This window comes from Copadichromis virginalis, linkage group LG10, assembly GCF_057382275.1.
Source record: "Copadichromis virginalis isolate Kocher_CV1m ecotype Utaka linkage group LG10, C_Virginalis_male_GT1.1, whole genome shotgun sequence".
NCBI classification, from domain to species: Eukaryota; Metazoa; Chordata; class Actinopteri; order Cichliformes; family Cichlidae; genus Copadichromis; species Copadichromis virginalis.
In genome coordinates, this window is record NC_140627.1 from 1,890,206 (window position 1) to 1,907,208 (window position 17,003).

The 17,003-nt window shown below is 46.2% G+C and overlaps 1 protein-coding gene across 1 annotated transcript in view; it reads left to right on the top strand.

The window, feature by feature from the left end:
• The window catches only part of med13a (mediator complex subunit 13a), a 70,966-nt gene extending 54,474 nt beyond the window's left edge, over positions 1 to 16,492 (top strand). The window contains exons 11-30 of the mRNA XM_085469425.1: positions 702 to 732; positions 1,122 to 1,243; positions 1,432 to 1,516; positions 2,729 to 2,940; positions 3,536 to 3,732; positions 5,425 to 6,341; positions 6,506 to 6,673; positions 7,135 to 7,358; positions 7,510 to 7,699; positions 8,035 to 8,437; positions 8,576 to 8,807; positions 9,017 to 9,208; positions 9,863 to 10,086; positions 11,402 to 11,544; positions 11,698 to 11,856; positions 12,709 to 12,897; positions 13,224 to 13,366; positions 13,455 to 13,619; positions 15,069 to 15,169; positions 15,383 to 16,492. Of these exons, the coding sequence (XP_085325551.1) occupies positions 702 to 732; positions 1,122 to 1,243; positions 1,432 to 1,516; positions 2,729 to 2,940; positions 3,536 to 3,732; positions 5,425 to 6,341; positions 6,506 to 6,673; positions 7,135 to 7,358; positions 7,510 to 7,699; positions 8,035 to 8,437; positions 8,576 to 8,807; positions 9,017 to 9,208; positions 9,863 to 10,086; positions 11,402 to 11,544; positions 11,698 to 11,856; positions 12,709 to 12,897; positions 13,224 to 13,366; positions 13,455 to 13,619; positions 15,069 to 15,169; positions 15,383 to 15,515 (4,230 nt within the window). The 3' untranslated portion in view covers positions 15,516 to 16,492. The remainder of the gene's footprint in view (positions 1 to 701; positions 733 to 1,121; positions 1,244 to 1,431; positions 1,517 to 2,728; positions 2,941 to 3,535; positions 3,733 to 5,424; positions 6,342 to 6,505; positions 6,674 to 7,134; positions 7,359 to 7,509; positions 7,700 to 8,034; positions 8,438 to 8,575; positions 8,808 to 9,016; positions 9,209 to 9,862; positions 10,087 to 11,401; positions 11,545 to 11,697; positions 11,857 to 12,708; positions 12,898 to 13,223; positions 13,367 to 13,454; positions 13,620 to 15,068; positions 15,170 to 15,382) is intronic.
• The last annotated feature ends 511 nt before the right edge of the window (positions 16,493 to 17,003 follow it).

A 17,003-nucleotide genomic window follows, 5' to 3' on the forward strand; every position in this document is an offset into this window, starting at 1 on the left:
CTTCCCACCCAAGGCTACGCTATTGATAAGGGGTTAAGGTGTCTTTGCCGCCTATAGATTGCAGCCTTGGTGGGGATGTTGTGCGCTGCCCTGGATTGGGCCTCTAAGGGAGACAGATTAAAGCCTGCGTTACTCAGAGAAAACCCTGGAGCGTAATGAAATCAATGGCCGGGACATAACATTGCTGTTCCCCTCTCAAACTGCTCAGCACACAGTGTACACACAACACGCCACAAGAGCACGCTGGCACAGAAGGCCAGGCCTCCCAGATATCGATGTCTGTGTAGGAGCCTAACAGGCCATTCCTTGGATCGTGATTTCACTCTGGGCTGCACTGGAAATCTTATTTGCCTCAGCAGACACGAGAATCTACCGCTCCCCGTTTGTCTGCCTCTCTCACTGTACTTTTGTTATTGATAGGTTGAATTATTTTGCACATTGATTGGATAAGGTAGCATGTGGCTTTTGAAATGGTTCTCTTTGTGTTTTTGTAGTTCATCAACTTTATTTGTACATTTTCTGAATCAGTTTTGGGCTTAAAAGATTTGACACGCCTATAACCATGCAGTTGTGTGAGAATTTCATTGATATCGGTGCAATTTAATTTGAGAATATTGTTTAATGAAGCTATGAAACAGCGTGTCAGTAACAGTTCAGTGTTTGTGTTGTTCTAAGCAGCCAATCTCTTTTCTCTCTCACAGGGTGAGGATGGAGGGACCGGCCCATCAGATGGTAAGCAGCCTGTTTCCAGCATCACCCCAACACACTCAGTTGTACTGTTGCTCTCAGAAGACCGACATAGTAACTCCAGCGTTTTTCACTTTAGTATTCAGATGGATTTTGGCGAGCCACCACAGTGACTGAAACCTGTTAGCTACATTTCCAATACGTCAATAGAAATTAATTTACCAAATAAGTAACATTCATTCTCAATTACTTTTAATTTAAATCTCATATAACAGATTTGTCATGCTGAAAGCATTTCACTAATTGAATTTTTGGAGAATTCTAACGAAACGATCACAGCTCAGAGCAACGTTGCTGCCTTCAGTGGATTCTCAAACAGCCGCCGTCTACTTGTGGAAAGAGAGAAGTATTTACAGCAGTGTTTGTGTGTGCAGACCCTCAGCGTGCAGCGCCTCACAACCGCGTGACTTCCACCAGCCTGATCCACGAGACGGACCTGGTGGTGTCCATCAACGACCTGGACAACCTCTTCAACTCAGATGAGGATGAGCTGGCGGTCAGTAGAGATCTTGAGTGTGGTTTTGTGTGTGTTTCACTTTTGTGCCAGAGCAGTGGTACCTCTGGTATTTACAAGCCATTTGTGTGTGACTAATACCAGGAATGAATTAATAGCTATATTTACTGACTCAAAAATACCGACTTAATCAGGTGTTTTATTCTTTTTCGTCCCTCTCCCTCCTACAGCCGGGTTCCAGGCGACCGGTGAATGGAACGGACGGGATATTTGGCAACAAGGAAAACAAATCATCCATCTTGGATCCTGTACCCTGTATGTATCGCTCAGTCTCCCACCACTGTCTCTCTTGTGCCATGCCTCCCTAGGCTCCAAACACAGATGTAGAATCAGATTGGTCGCACCTGTGAGGCCCCTGAAAATTAAGAATTATACACTGAGGTTTTGCCAGAAGCCACCTGAGACATAAACACAGTATTCCCCACGCTTGGTATTCAGCTGAGGTTAAAGGTTTCATATCCTTTAATCCACTAAATGAAGTTCATGTTTTACAGCTCAAACACAGTTGTTGCTCAGACTGGATTTGGCCACCTAGTGGTGAAAAGTATGACTGTTCGCTACCAGACAGCTTAGAAACCTGCTGCTGCTGGAAGTTATTGGTTTGTTAGTCTGAGGTCAGCTGCAGCTGAGATTTTCTAAGCAACAAAAACAAAATATGTTTCTGTTGCTTAGTGTTGGTTGGAGCACTGGGACACTAGAGCCTTTTAAAGATGCTGTATATTTCACTGTGAGGAAAATTGGTCTCAGATCAACCGTTGTCTTTAGTTTTATGTACAGCCCAGGGCCGTGGCCTTTACTTTAAATTGTGTGTGGTCTCCCAGATGCATCTCACAATAGCAAAAGTAGTTAGTTGTTGGATATTCCCTCAGCATACTGTGGCCATCTATTTATTTAACCAGGATTCTGCTGCAGACTTATCTTTATGTAAATGCGAGACATGTAAAAAGGAGCTGCTGGTTTCACTATCATCTACCTTTGCAACAGCTGAGTTTCAACAGCCCAGCTGAATTCTGAAAATAGTCTTGCATTGAATACCTAATGCAAATGCAAACCTTTCCTCACATGAGGGTGATAGTCCTGTTAGAGGAATGTAAGGAATTAGACATTCATTGGTTTGGTAGTCACATAGCTATAGCTGCCTGTAGCACCACCATGGCTGTCATATTTGATTACAGAAACATAAAACATGCATCAGCAGGCAGAACACTTAGTAACACTTAAAGCTAAAATTGAAACATTTTTTGTGAAGCTATTTCCGTAGTTACTATCTTACTAAATGGTTTGTGAAGTGCGGTTTAAACATAGGATACAGACCTATAATTACTTGTATCCCCAGTGTAAGCTGTGTGATAACAGCAGTAGTCTTGCAATAGACGTTTGCCTTAAACCTCCTGCATTTGTTCCTCTTCAGACACGTTATAGCCTCAGTCTGACCTTCATCGTTACCCTCTGGTTCTTCTATTCTAGGTTCAGATCATCTAATCCAGATGTTTCCCACGCCTCCCTCCCTGGAGCAGCACATCATGGGATACTCACCTATGAACATGTGCAGCAAGGAGTACTGCACCATGGATCCCAGCACGGGCATGACAACAGTGGAAGGCCCTTCAACTCTAGGAGGGCACTTCAAGATTGAGGTGGAGGAGAGCTTCTGTAGCCCTAAGCCATCTGAGATCAAGGTGGGTGTGAGACTTACAGCTGACTGACTCTGTAGGGAGGATTTACTGCCAGAAACTGTAGATGTCAAAGCTGGTGATTATTGGTGGATTTGGTTTTTAAAACAGATTCGGAATCAAGGGCCCATACCACAATGCAATCTGCTGGATACCAAGAGCAAGAACAGCAATCTTTTGTTGTGATGCACAGAATTTAGAATTTCTTGTCTGTCGTGCTTCAGAGGTCTCTTCTTGTAGGGTGATCTAAACGTGCAAAAACATCTACTAGAAAATAAGGAAAAATGATCTTTTTTAACAAAAATGTAACTGGCCCAGTATCAAAGTAATCTAGTGATGCAAATATTGCAAACGGGATCTGGCCAGCACCAGTATGTCCTGCCTGTGCATGCATCTGATTTCATTTTCTGCAGCACGTCCAAACAGAACATGCAAACTGTCAATACAATAACTGTGTATCAGGTAATATCTGAATGTGAAAAGAAGCTGCCGCAGGATTTGTTTGGGATGCTTGTCATTCATCTTTTGGGTGTTTGTTTGTGGCTACCCCGCCCCCAAAGGACCAGACACAGTGATGCCTTATTTTCTGTCCATTTTGCAGGACTATTCTTTTGTGTACAAGCCAGAGCTGTGTCAGCTATTTGTAGGCTGCTCCATGTTTGCCCCGCTGAAGACATTGCCCAGTCAGTGTCTCCCACCTATCAAAGTACCAGAGGACTGCATCTACCGACCCAGCTGGACCATGGGCAGGGACATGCTCAACCCCGTGCCTGTGATGACCTACCTTAACAAGGACAGGTATGCTGCTCTGTTTCTGTGATATTATTTGGATGTTTACCTTCAGGTGTGACTCTGTAGGTCTTTTTTTCTCTCTGTCTTTTGACAGTCAGTTGAACTAATTCAGATATGTCAGCCTGTTTGAAAGAATTGTTCTGATTCAGGGCTCTAGTTGAGTGTGGTGTGCGAGGAAGTGTGTACCCTGCTCTCTGTCTGTCCACACAGCCTCTGGTCTATCCCTGGACACCACCTTAGCAGTCAGCTCAATTTCCCATGCATGGCTGCCTCAGGCGGAGCAGGGATCCGAGTGTAAAATGCCTTCTTGGTTGAAGGCGAGGATTATAACCGCAGTGGTGAGATGGGCCCCCACAGCGGCTCCATGCCACCTAGCTGCTCATAGCAGCGTGCCGGCTATAGTAGATCTGTCAGTGCTGCTGTTGGCTACACACATGCAGCTCTGCTATTTTCCACACAAACATGGAAACTTATTTCTGACCGTTTGGTTTTTCTGCCTTTCTTCGGTCGACCCTCACATTAGCTTTGTGTTTGCTGATTGCTATCTAGGCTCTGTTGCTCCTCTTGTACAATGATGCACTTCTTATTTCAGTATTAACCAGTGTTACTTTACTTTGTGTGTTTGACTAATACATGCATATTGATAAACTGCATAACAAACCATGTAATTTTCTATAAATAATAAAAACCCTTTAAAGCAAATGACTGAACTGGACCAAACGCTAGTTGTTAAAGATACGAGACGCGTTGCTTTTTACTTACAGGAAGTGCTCTTTCTCAGCTGGAAAAGTTGACTGATTTTTTTTTTTTTTAATTGTTTTTTCCACAAGAAGTCATTTTTTTAAAGCAGAACTAATTGCATCTGCGGGGTTATACTGTCGCCTGATGATGCAGATCATTTAAGAACATTTCTCTCTCGAGTACACTGGAGCATGACTGCAGATGTAGAGCATAACAAGCAAAGAAGGTGGTCAGTGTTTTTGGTTTAAATATTTGAATAACTGTAACATTAGTAAGGTTTTGGTTTAAGTTATTGGAACGCTAAGTTGAGCCTGAGTGGGTAGACAGAGGTGTCTATAAGCACTTTGTATATTGTTGCTATGGTGCTGCCTTGCCATCTGCATCCCATGGCGACTGTGTCCCGGCTGGAGAGTGTTGTGCTGGGACTTCCTTCTAATGGGTCTGCGCCAGGAGCTGTTCCCCCGACATGCAGCTAGGGACACGATGTGCTCACCCACCCCCACCCTTCTCTGGCTCTCTCACACACTCTGTCTCCCTCTGCTTCCTCACAGTTGCTTGCAAACCCAAAAATGTCCTCACCTCAGAGGGACGCTTGCTGAAATGTTTATTGAATGTCTTCTCCCTCTGCTGCCTTTTTTTGTTTCGCAGTCTCTCCCTCCTGCATTCGTGTTCCCTCATGTGTAAACATGTGTCTGAACCCACTCTGCGTTCCTTATTGTACTGCCTTATTACTCAAATTGTCTTCGCAAATTCAGCAAGACAGGTGGATGGCAGTATGCTGTTATCTCAAGCGGTGTACTGAATGTTACTGATCTGGCACCCAAGAAGAACCATGTTTTGCATACAACTGTGTGGTGTCTCCCATATCTTTGCACCGCAGTTAGACCCTCTGTCCAGGGGACTCGTGTACGTGAGACGGATCTAATTTGTGTTCTTTAATTTCTCTGCGTTTCTCAGTAACATCCCCAGTGTGGGCAGCACCATGGACCAAGAGTACACCCCTCAAACCCAGACGCCTTTCATGATCAACAGCGCTCCACCAAGTAACAGTGGTGGCACCGGCATCCTGCCCTCACCCGCCACCCCCCGCTTCTCCGCCCCTACCCCACGTACGCCTCGCACCCCCCGCACGCCACGTGGCCCCTCCAGCGTCCAGGGTTCAATCAAGTACGAGAATTCTGACCTCTGCTCCCCAGCGGCGTCAACCCCCTCCACCTGCCGACCGCTGAATTCAGTGGAGCCGGCCACGGTACCCTCCATCCCCGAGGCCCACAGCCTCTACGTCACCCTCATCCTCTCCGAGACGGTCATGAACCTCTTCAAGGACTGCAACTTTGACAGCTGCTGCATCTGCGAGTGCAACATGAACATCAAAGGAGCGGATGCGGGCGTGTACCTGAGCGACCCGGTCAGCGAGGCCCAGAAACTTTGCAGCTGTGGCTTCAGCGCCGTGGTCAACAGGCGCTATGGGAACGGCTCGGGCCTCTTCCTGGAGGACGAGCTGGACATCATCGGCCGCGGCACGGACATCAGCAGAGAGGCAGAGAAGCGCTTCGAGGAGCTGCGGCTTTCCTCGCTGGAGAGAAATGGAGCCGGGAGAAGCGACCATATCTCGGACGAGCTGATTCTGCTCCTGCAGGATCAGTGCACAAACCCCTTTTCACCCATTTCAGTTCTGGAGCATGACGCAGTGACTCGGGGGCCAGGCGGGGCTCCTATACCCCCATGTGTACGGGTAGAGGAGAGGGACTACCGCAGCGACTGCTACATGGCCATGGAGCACGGCAGGCAGTTCATGGACAACATGTCAGGTGGCAAGGTGGACGAGGCGCTGGTCAAGAGCACCTGTCTGCACAGCTGGGCCAAACAAAATGGTGAGGACGTAACGCCTTCAAGAACCTGCTTTTTTAATAGTTTTTGTTTTGAGAAACAAAATAATTGTTCTTTAAACACCATGTTTAAAGTCCATGGTTTGTTTCCCCCCCGTAATGTTGGTGTTGTGATGAATCTCTGTCTCCTGTGTTCACCTGTCCTCCAGCAGTGGACGTGAGTGCGCTGTGCTCTCAGGATGTGCTGCGGGTGCTGATGTCCCTGCAGCCCGTACTCCAGGATGCAATCCAGAAGAAAAGGACGGTGCGGTCATGGGGCGTTCAGGGTCCCCTCACCTGGCAGCAGTTCCACAAGATGGCTGGACGGGGCTCTTACGGTAAATCCCGTGTTAAACTCTGAGACCTCGCTGCTATTCACGCGACGCTATTAGCGATTGACTGTTTTCGTTTCCTGATACAGAAGATGAAGAGGTGTCAGACTGAGTAAAATCCCTGAATCTTGCTTGTCTGAGTGCAAAAGTGCTAACTGAAAAGAATTGCCGGTCAGATCCTTAGTTTGTAGCATAAGGATGATTAAGAAACGTTGTGGATGACGTTTGAATCTCGAGGGAGCAAAGCTCTGGAGACTGTCACATCAGTAGTGGGTGAAGCCCCTCTGCTGTGGTTCTGCTGGGAGGAGCTGTCACGTTGCTGGGTGACCTCACAGTGAAAGTTTGAATGTGACAGCTTACCAGTTAACTATTTTCACTCTTTGGTTTATTTCTTGTTGCTTTCGGCTTCTTTCCACCCACGCTTGGTTTTACCTTCACTCTTCTCCTGTTTCCCATCACCTCCACAGGCACAGACGAGTCCCCGGAGCCTCTACCCATCCCCACCTTCTTAGTGGGTTATGAGTATGACTTTGTGGTACTGTCTCCATTTGGTCTGCCCTACTGGGAGAAGCTGTTGCTGGATCCCTTCGGCTCCCAGCGGGACATCGGCTATCTGGTTGTTTGTCCTGACAACGAGGCTCTGCTCAGTGGTGCCAAGACCTTCTTCAGAGACCTCACCGCTGTTTATGAGGTAAGGATTAAATGTCCATACGATGCCCCTTTAGTTTGTCACCACACAACAACTACTCTCAGCACTTTCTTTAGCTAAATCAAACTAATGAAAGTAAATCTATGTATCATACTCTGTTTTTCACACGCCGCCATTATCCATTTTCCTCCAGTCATGTCGTCTGGGACAGCACCGGCCCATTTCCAAAGGCTACGCTGATGGCATCGTCCTTGTTGGTGGCAACGGAGCCAAGACCCCCGTGGATCAGCCAGTCAGTGATTGGTTCCTCAAGGCTGCCAGCAGCAACAGTGACACCTTCGCTAAGCTCAAACTCTATGCACAAGTGTGCCGCCACAACCTCGGTACGTTACGCTGACATTTCCTACCACGTGCTTGATTCTGTGTGGCTGCTGGTTGTTCTGGTGGATAATATGGTTCATTCAGCTCTTTGGTGCTGAATTTCCACCTTTTAACACCTCTTGATGTAGTTATTAATATATTGCTATGTGATAAAAAGGCTGGCTGGAGAACCTTGACTGCTTGAAAGCGAGCAGAGCTTCCAAAGAAGCGTGATCAGAGTAGGAGGATGTTGAAAAGTAGTAAATGGAGTATCTTTTTTTATTTTCAGTCTGCTTTATCTTATTGATAAAAGTCCAACGATGTGCGCTCTTCTTTCCTGTGTTGTTTCTCGATGCAGCTCCATACCTCGCATCACAGGCATTAGACAGCTCTCTCCTTACGCAGCCCAGCCCCACACCCTCATCCAACCAGTCATCATCCACACAACTATCTAACTCCACCTCCAGCACAGCCAGCCAGCAGGCTTCAGTGAACGCCGCTGGCTCCACTGTTCCCAGCAGCAGCGGGCCCTCCAACAGCTCTGCGCCCTCCAACAACCTCGTGACATCGTCAGGCCAGACCGGCAGCACGATACCTGCCAAGCCCGGCTCCTTTCCCCCCTTTGGGAGCATGGGCGGCCAGGGCCAGGGAGGCGGCCCCCAGAGTGGACAGCTGGGACAGCAGGCTGGTACCCAGAATACCGGTGCCTCGGGGGACAACTCCAGCAGCCAAGCCCAGGGGCCCACAGAGCCCCCCGAGAGGTATTGTCAGAACACAAAAGCCCTCATACATCCAACAGAAAAGTATTAATACTAAACACTTTCATGCAAAAAAATAAAGTTTAGCATTTATGATCTAAAGTTGGCTGAGCGTAAAATGAGTCCTTGTATTTTCTGTAGCACTTTGGAGCGAGAGAAGGTGGGAGTGCCCACGGATGGGGAGTCCCACGCTGTCACGTACCCACCTGCCATCGTTGTTTACATTGTGGACCCCTTTAGCTACGAGGAGGCGGACAGGGGCGCGGGGCCAGTGCCCGCACAATCCAGCGTGTGGACGCTGGGTCTGCTACGCTGCTACCTTGAGATGCTTCAGTCGCTGCCTCCACACATCCGCAATTCTGTTTCTGTACAAGTAAGTAGATTTCAAAGGAGAGGTCCTGCATGTTGTTTTGATTTCATTCTCATCGTGGGAACTGCAGTGTTGTTCCACAACCATAACATGTGTGCTACTTCCCACTTTTCATGTTGCATGTAAAGAAGCATTGGTAAAGAGTTTAGAGTTTGGTTACCTGTCATTTTAAAAACTTTGTCCCCCTTTCGTTCTCTTCTGTTAAACCTCAGATTATCCCATGCCAGTACCTGCTTCAGCCAGTGCGAGGTGAAGACCGTCATATCTACGCCCAGCACCTCAAATCGCTCGCATTCTCAGTGTTCACTCAGTGCAGACGGCCACTGCCCGCCTCCACCAACGTCAAATCACTGACCGGCTTCGGCCCGGGCTTGGCCATAGACACTGCACTGAAGAGCCCAGAGGTAAATGCAGCAAAAGCCAGGTTGTAGGCGTTGTCAAACTCACAGTGCTCTCTTTTGGTCCTGTGAGTTAGTGTTATTGTCCGGGTATCCTCCTTTCTCTGATCGATCGAGAGCAAAGAGAGGGTGGCACTCCGACCCCAGCAGCAGTGTTTCAGGCCAAACATGAACCTGACCTGATGTGGTCCAGCCTCGAGCCCCAGCTGTGTTGAGTGTGCAACCAGAAAGAAATAGTTTTCAGACTTAACCATCCCCAGAGGGTTTTTTTTTTTTTTTTTGAAACTGGAACCGGACCAAAGGAACTTGTAACCCTCTGCTCCTCCAGAGTTTTCTTTCCATTATGTGCTTGGCTAGCTCCCTGAGACCTTCATAATGGGATCTTGACTCCCAGTTTAGACAAAGGGGTGCTTTAGATCAGGACCTAATTCAGCTGACTTCCTTCCTCACAGCAATGCTACCTTTTCCTTTTATACACTGGAAAGCCTTGAAGTACCTTGGAGCAACAACTGGGATATGGGTGGGACAATGGGACAGACACATTAGCATATTTGTCCATAAATAATATGGGAAGTCAGCCAAGACAGAAGAGATCTAGTATTTATCCTTTGGTGCAGAAGAGGTGAAACATAAATCCTGAATCTTTTTTTCCATCTGCAGAGGCCAGAGTGTCTGCGTCTGTACACGCCGCCGTTCATCCTCGCACCTGTGAAGGACAAGCAGACAGAGCTGGGGGAGACGTTTGGAGAGGCCTCGCAGAAGTACAACGTGCTATTTGTAGGTTACTGTTTGTCCCACGACCAACGGTGGCTTCTGGCTACCTGCACTGACCTGTATGGGGAACTGCTGGAGACCTGCATCATCAATATAGATGTACCCCACAGGTAGGACTGCATCAGCGTTACAAACCTGCCATCTTCACAGTTTGGACCGTGGCATGTTTTTATGAAACAAAACCTGGCTGTTTAATATTACTCTACACAAGTGTTTAACCTCGATGTCACTCAGGGTGTCTGCTTCATATCTAATCTGCACGACGCTTAGCACTCAAATTTAGACAACAGGCAAGAGGTTCAGCTTAGAGCTGGGCGATATATCGAGTTTTTAAAACATATCGATATATTTTTATACGAGATATAAGATCTGACAATATCCTTTATATCGATATAGTCTATGTTACGTTATAACTATAGTTGTGGAGCCGCAAGTTTGCCTCTCTTTCGTCCACTTTTGTCTCTACGCAACGTTACTCCGCCTCGCCTTCACTGAAGACAACTCCCCCTCCTCCCCCATCGCTTCACGTGCAGGCAGCGACAAGATGGACACAGCAAATCTCCGTTAACGAGTTACTGCGCATCGACCCGTGCGTGGGGCTGGACGGCGTCAACGTACTAACGAGCTAAACATGCTAACGAGCTAACCGCGCTAACCCTAAAATCCTTGCATTTTCTCAAAAGTTGACAGCGCACCTTATGTATGAATTCTGGTTGTGTTTGATGGCCGTGAACCGATTTTATGTGGAACACAGCGCTCAGCAATCTGTCAAAAATGTTTGAGTACGACTTTGGTAAGCTACGGTGCTGCACCGCTTGATAGTTTGTCGGCGCATTACGGCTACCGAGGAGCCTCGCGGAGTGATACGTACTGTGCTTCAACGTAATATTACCCTACTGTGTATAAGGACCATAAATGGCACCTGTTCAGAGACGTGGTTACGAAGAGGATTTCAAACTCAATGCTGTCAGTCACAGAGTAGAAGTTGGGAACAGAGCAGCTGTGAAATCTGTCTTTGTTACTATGCTCAGCGTCTTTTAGTTTACATTTTGACTGCACAATTGTGAGCTTTTTGTTATGCACAAAAACAACATTGTTTTCTTTTATTTATGGAGCATTATTATTTAATAAATGCTCATAATTTATTTTTGAGTAAATTTTATGTACATCTGCTCTATGTTAATAAAAGTGCCTGTGTGACATCTGGGACACAGCTTTGACTAAGAACTCTCTTTTTGTTCTTACTTTATGGCTTTAAAAAAAAAAAATCGAGATATATATCTTATATCGCCGTCCAGGTAAAAAATATCGAGATATGAATTTTGGGTCATATCGCCCAGCCCTAGTTCAGCTTATCCTGCATTGAACCCCTGCTGAGTGGCTAACGTGAGGTTTTGACGTGTTTGTGCTGTGTGTGTTCTGCAGGGCACGGAGGAAAAAGGGGTCAGTTCGGCGTCTCGGCTTACAGAAACTGTGGGATTGGTGTTTGGGACTCGTGCAGATGACATCCCTTCCCTGGAGGGTGGTGATTGGCCGACTAGGCAGGATCGGGCACGGAGAGTTGAAAGGTAAGGAGGACAGTCGTGCTGATTCATTCATTCATTTATTTATTTATTTTTAAAGTTTGCCGAGGCCAAAAACCAGATTGTCGAGCACTGAAGTGTTTTCGTACCAGTGTACGATTCACTCAGTCTCCCCTTTGTCTCGCCTCTGTGTCCCAGACTGGAGCATTCTGTTGAACAGGAGAAACCTGCAGTCGCTGAGTCGACGTCTGAAGGACATGTGCCGAATGTGTGGCATCTCTGCCTCGGACACCCCCAGCATCCTCAGCGTGTGCTTGGTTGCCATGGAGCCACAGGGATCCTTTATCATCATGCCAGGTACAACGTGTGCGCTTGACAAAGATTCTAAATAAACGTACTGATTTAATGTACACGTCGTATCTGAGTGACAGTACTTCACCCAGAGAGGCAACGTGTGTGTGTGTGTGTGTGTGTGTGTGTGTGTGTGTGTGTGTCATGATGGATGGTAGGAGCGTATCACAATGCCCCCCCCTTCCCTTCCCCGTCCAGGGCGGATTGATGGCAGGGAAGATCGTGTACCTTTCGCTCATAAAGCACTACCTCTCAGATACTCATTGATCTCAATGCAGTGTGATGGAGAGCCAGATCAATGGGTTTATTTTGGGAAACGAGTAGGGGGGGATTGTCAGTGCATCATGCTGGGATTCTGTTGAGCTATGCCAAGCTGAGGACATCTCCTTTCTAAAAACCCCTTCAAGCTGAAAGAGATTAGCGAGGCTGTGTTAGCCTCAGATGACTATGACTAAGGGGGTTGGCACTAAATGTAACAGCTGTTCTGACATTCAGAATCTACTTTCCTCCGTGGTGTGTATATATGTGAGGACGCTTTAAAATACGCTTTGAAAACCTAATACTGTGATTTTTAGCTGCAAAAATTAACACATATGAATATTTAATCAGTTAATTCTTTCAATTTTGAATGCCGTAGCTGTGTTAATCAGTTAAAGCTCTAACTCGGCTTTTCTGTTAACATAGTCACGATGGTGCGGTGAAATTAAATCACTTTTAACGATTGGGATGGGATGAATTTGCTCAGCGAGCACCAGTTTAATCACTTTACTTGTACTAGACAAAAGGATTGTGAATGGATTCTTGTTCATATTGTGTGTCTTCACTGACCCTTTCTCTCTCCTCTGTGCGTCCTCTCAGACTCGGTGTCGACGGGCTCGGTGTTTGGCCGCAGCACCACCTTAAACATGCAGACATCGCAGCTTAGCACGCCGCAGGACACTTCCTGCACCCACATCCTGGTCTTCCCCACCTCTGCCATCGTCCAGGTCGCCAGCTGCAATTACACCAACATCGACACCAACATCGACATTCTCAATCCCACCACTGGTCAGTCGTTCTCCTTTATCTGTCTTTCACTCAGCAGCTGTTTCTTGTTTGTTTGTCTCACAGCAACCCCCCCCCCGTTCAGTGCAGTTTGTTTCCAAATCCTCCCTGTTTACTTTTCTAGTCTGTTAAGAATGAATAGTAGTCATGGTTGCATACATGCTTTCTGCATCTATGGCACCCTCAGGGGTCTTCAGCTCATTTCTTTTGCGAAAAATACATTTGTTGGCAGAAAAAGAAGCTATATTTACAGTCACAATTTGCATTACAGTAAGTGGCACACTCACCCTCCAATCGCAGATCCTATTGAGCTGTTCTCTTCTCCACAGATGGCTCTGATGCTATCGGGATCTTGGCCCTGCTCGACCAGGAGAACGATTTAGTGGATCCAGACATCATCAACATCTCACCTACCACCTCCCCGGTGCACTCCCCTGGCTCTCATTACCACCACGGAGGTGATGGCAGCAAGGTACAACATGTACATAATGCACACACACGCTGTGCAACATGACGCTTAGAAAGCAAAAAGTTTATCTCGAGTTTCCACCTCGTTGCAGGGTCAGAGTACCGATCGTATGGAGTCCCACGAAGAAGTTCCTAACCTCCTGCAGCAGCCTCTGGCACTCGGCTACTTCGTCTCCACGGCCAAAGCCGGCCCACTACCCGACTGGTTCTGGTCAGCCTGTCCGCAGGCTCAGAACCAGTGCCCACTCTTTCTCAAGGTACTACTTAAGGATACTCCTGCATCTTTACTGGGGCTGTTCAATATGATGATATACATCTGATGACGATATGAAAACATTGTTTCATGTCACGCTATCGTTTGTTTCGTGGTGTCGCAAAATAAACTATTTATGGCAATATTGTATTTTTATTTATTTTATTTTGAAGCAGCCATATTAATTTTTTTAAGTTCTCTCTTTCTCTTATATTTAAAATAACCACACTACGGACGGACAAGTCACTGTTTTTATGTGTTGTCATTAGCAACAACGACGGTAAACCCAGCGTCTGCTTGTTTATTTTCCACATAAACCTTTCACAATAAAGCTCAAGATGCTGTTGAGATTTTTCAAAATAAACTAAAATGATGACAAACAGAAGGACCAGTCAAAACAAATCCAGCACCTTATTCCTAAAGGAGGGGCTGCCTCTGTAGCACGGACATGGGTTGGTTATGAAAAGTCTGACACGAACCAGAAAACTGTAATTATGCAGGAAGCCGGCCCCCACCTCAGACTCCACACGACAAACGTCTTCTACCACCTACGCAGCGATCACGTGAAAGAGTGTGGAGAGAGTTTACAGACGAGAAGCAAAAAAGAGCCGTCAGGTGCTCCAAATAAGCCTCAGACTCAAACGTTAGAGCGCGCTTTTCCCTGCAGCACGCCACCTAATAAATACAAAGAATACAGCGACCTTACAACTTATGTCTAAAATTTATCGTTTCATGCATCTGTCAAAACACTCGACTCCAGGTGCACGACACCCAGCTGGAAACTCTTCACGCAATTCGAGCTGCCCGAGATTCACAGAATTTTCAGAAAGTGTAACATTTTTGTGATTTGTATTGTTGTCGGGCTGATAGATGTCTTATATCGGGATATGAGATGTTGGTCATATCGCACAGCCCTACTAGTGAATTTAAGGAGCCGTCCTGAACATTATCACCCAAAGCCCAACACCAGTGTCCTGTGTGGGTTGCAACCCTGACCTTTTTTCTTACCTGTCGGGTGTTCTACTAAAATGCACTGACACTTTTTTACGACAGAGCTCTGCGTGGCCGTTATAAACAGTGCTGGTTGTTAATCCCGGGCTCAGCTGATAGCTCTGACCGCTCTGGCATAGACTTGGTTCACCACCCCAATAAACCACAGCTATGTCGGAAATGCAGTAAATTTGTAAGGCTGGTGAAGAATGTTGCTGCTTGAGCAAGTGTGATTGAAGCCTTGTGCGTAATTGCACACAATCAAAGTGTGTTGTACTTAGAATAAGGTCGTTTTGTTTTGTTTGCCTTTTTATCCATTGCTTCTGGAATTGGCTGCAGACTCACTGCTGCTACCCTTCTGCTGTGAAAAGAGCTGTCATTATTTAAATGACATGTAATGAAAGGTTGATAACTTCATTATAATGCCTCTGACGCCACCTCTTCCCCCCGTGCTTCCTCTCAGGCCTCTTTGCACCTCCATGTGTCTTCAGTGCAATCAGATGAACTGCTGCACAGCAAACACTCCCACCCCCTCGACTCCAATCAGACCTCAGATGTACTCAGGTAAACAACACCAGCACACACTCTGCATCAGGTCGAGTGCACAAATTACTATTACCACCCTGCTGACTGTTTCCAGGGTGAGTTTTCTATTTGTAGCCGATTTCAGACTGACGCTGGTTTGTGCACAATGCTGGTAAAAGTTGCCGCATGTTTTAATGTTCATCGATTGAACGTTGAAGCGTAACCGTTTTGTATGCCTGTGTTCCTCGGCAGATTTGTGCTGGAGCAGTACAACGCCCTCTCCTGGCTGACATGTGACCCGGCTACGCAAGACCGACGATCGTGTCTACCAATTCACTTTGTGGTGCTCAACCAGATGTACAACTTCATCATGAACATGTTGTAAACATCAGGCTGTTACAGGAAGAAGGCGGCGGGGGGTCATAATGAGTGAAAACCAGTGTACGGAGCTGGATCCTGCACCAAGATGGGATCAGATGGTTTTCCAAGCCTAGCCAGTCCTTCTCCACCACGCCGCCCCCCCCCCCCCCTCCCCCTCCCCCGTGAGACTGGATATTCTGTCCCTGTGATTTAAAGACATGCACGTAGAGACAAGGGAATAAAAAAGAGGGGAAACTAGAAGCTGAATTGCATTCAATGAACGTGAAAGAATGACAGATTGGTTGTCATGATATGTAGCATGGCAGCACAGTCACTGGCCAGTCTGTATCGATGAGACAAGTTTATCTGTAAAATTATTGGAAGAAAAGGGACATATTTGATCAAGGAAAAAACCCAAGAATGGATCTTTGGTTTTAAGACATGAAATTCCTTTTTATTCCTTTGGATGTAATTGTATCCAAACAAAATGCCTGCATTTATCTTATTTATTGTAAGTTTTTAAATGTATAATTTGTCTTATTTCTTAACCTCTTTTATATATAAAAAATGGAGAAGGTTTATATCACCTTCCTGCTTTAAAGCAATTGGTCTAAGATATATGTAATCGTCTTAATAAAAACACCAGAGGAAAAAATCCCATAAAAATGAAAGTCCCAGTAGGTTGCTTTTAGAGTATTATTTTTTTGTAATGGAGACAGAATATTTGTATTGTCACAATGTACAGAAGAATTAGAGTGGAGAACTATGTTTCATGCCTTTGAGCGTGAAGACCTTACAGCAAAGCTGTAGCTACAGAGGACTTGTACAGCAATGAACTTCACTGTGTTCAAATAAAGAGGTACATTGTTGTATATAGTATTTTATACCACACATTTAGACACAAAAACCAAACGGCAATATATATAAAATAATTCTATATGAATGCCATGCCAGCAGTCGGTGGTGTGGCTTCTGTTTTAGGAATAAAGTGCGTCAACTTATTTTCCTGTGCTTGTGTTTATTGCCTGGGGGAGGGGGCTGTGATGTGCAATTGGACAAGGACACCAATAGTGCAGCGGAGTGACAACTATTGGCATCTCTTGGAAGTAGCTGACCTCAGGTTTAATCTTATTTCTTTTTTTAATCCGTTAATTTTCTTCGAGAAGAAAATGAAAGCAAGACCGTGAGAGAGACATGCAGTGTCCTTTTCAGCACATCCCTTTATTGTAGCGCGCCTCTCCGTACTCCCATTGGCTGAGGTCTGCCTCCTGGCACCACTTCTGATTGGTTATGGACACATTTAGACCAGTCCCATTTCAGTGTGAAAGTAAATGTGTGGTGTAAATGAACCTGTTATGGATGGCTGCCCGTTGGACATGCAAAGACAAACATGTTCTGTCTGGATGTTTCCTCCATCTACTGATGTTGCTCTTTATCTTTCATATTAGCCAGCGTCTGTTGGCTTGGAAAATTTGACCATTAAAATGTATTTGGTCTTATTTTGAGTGTAGAT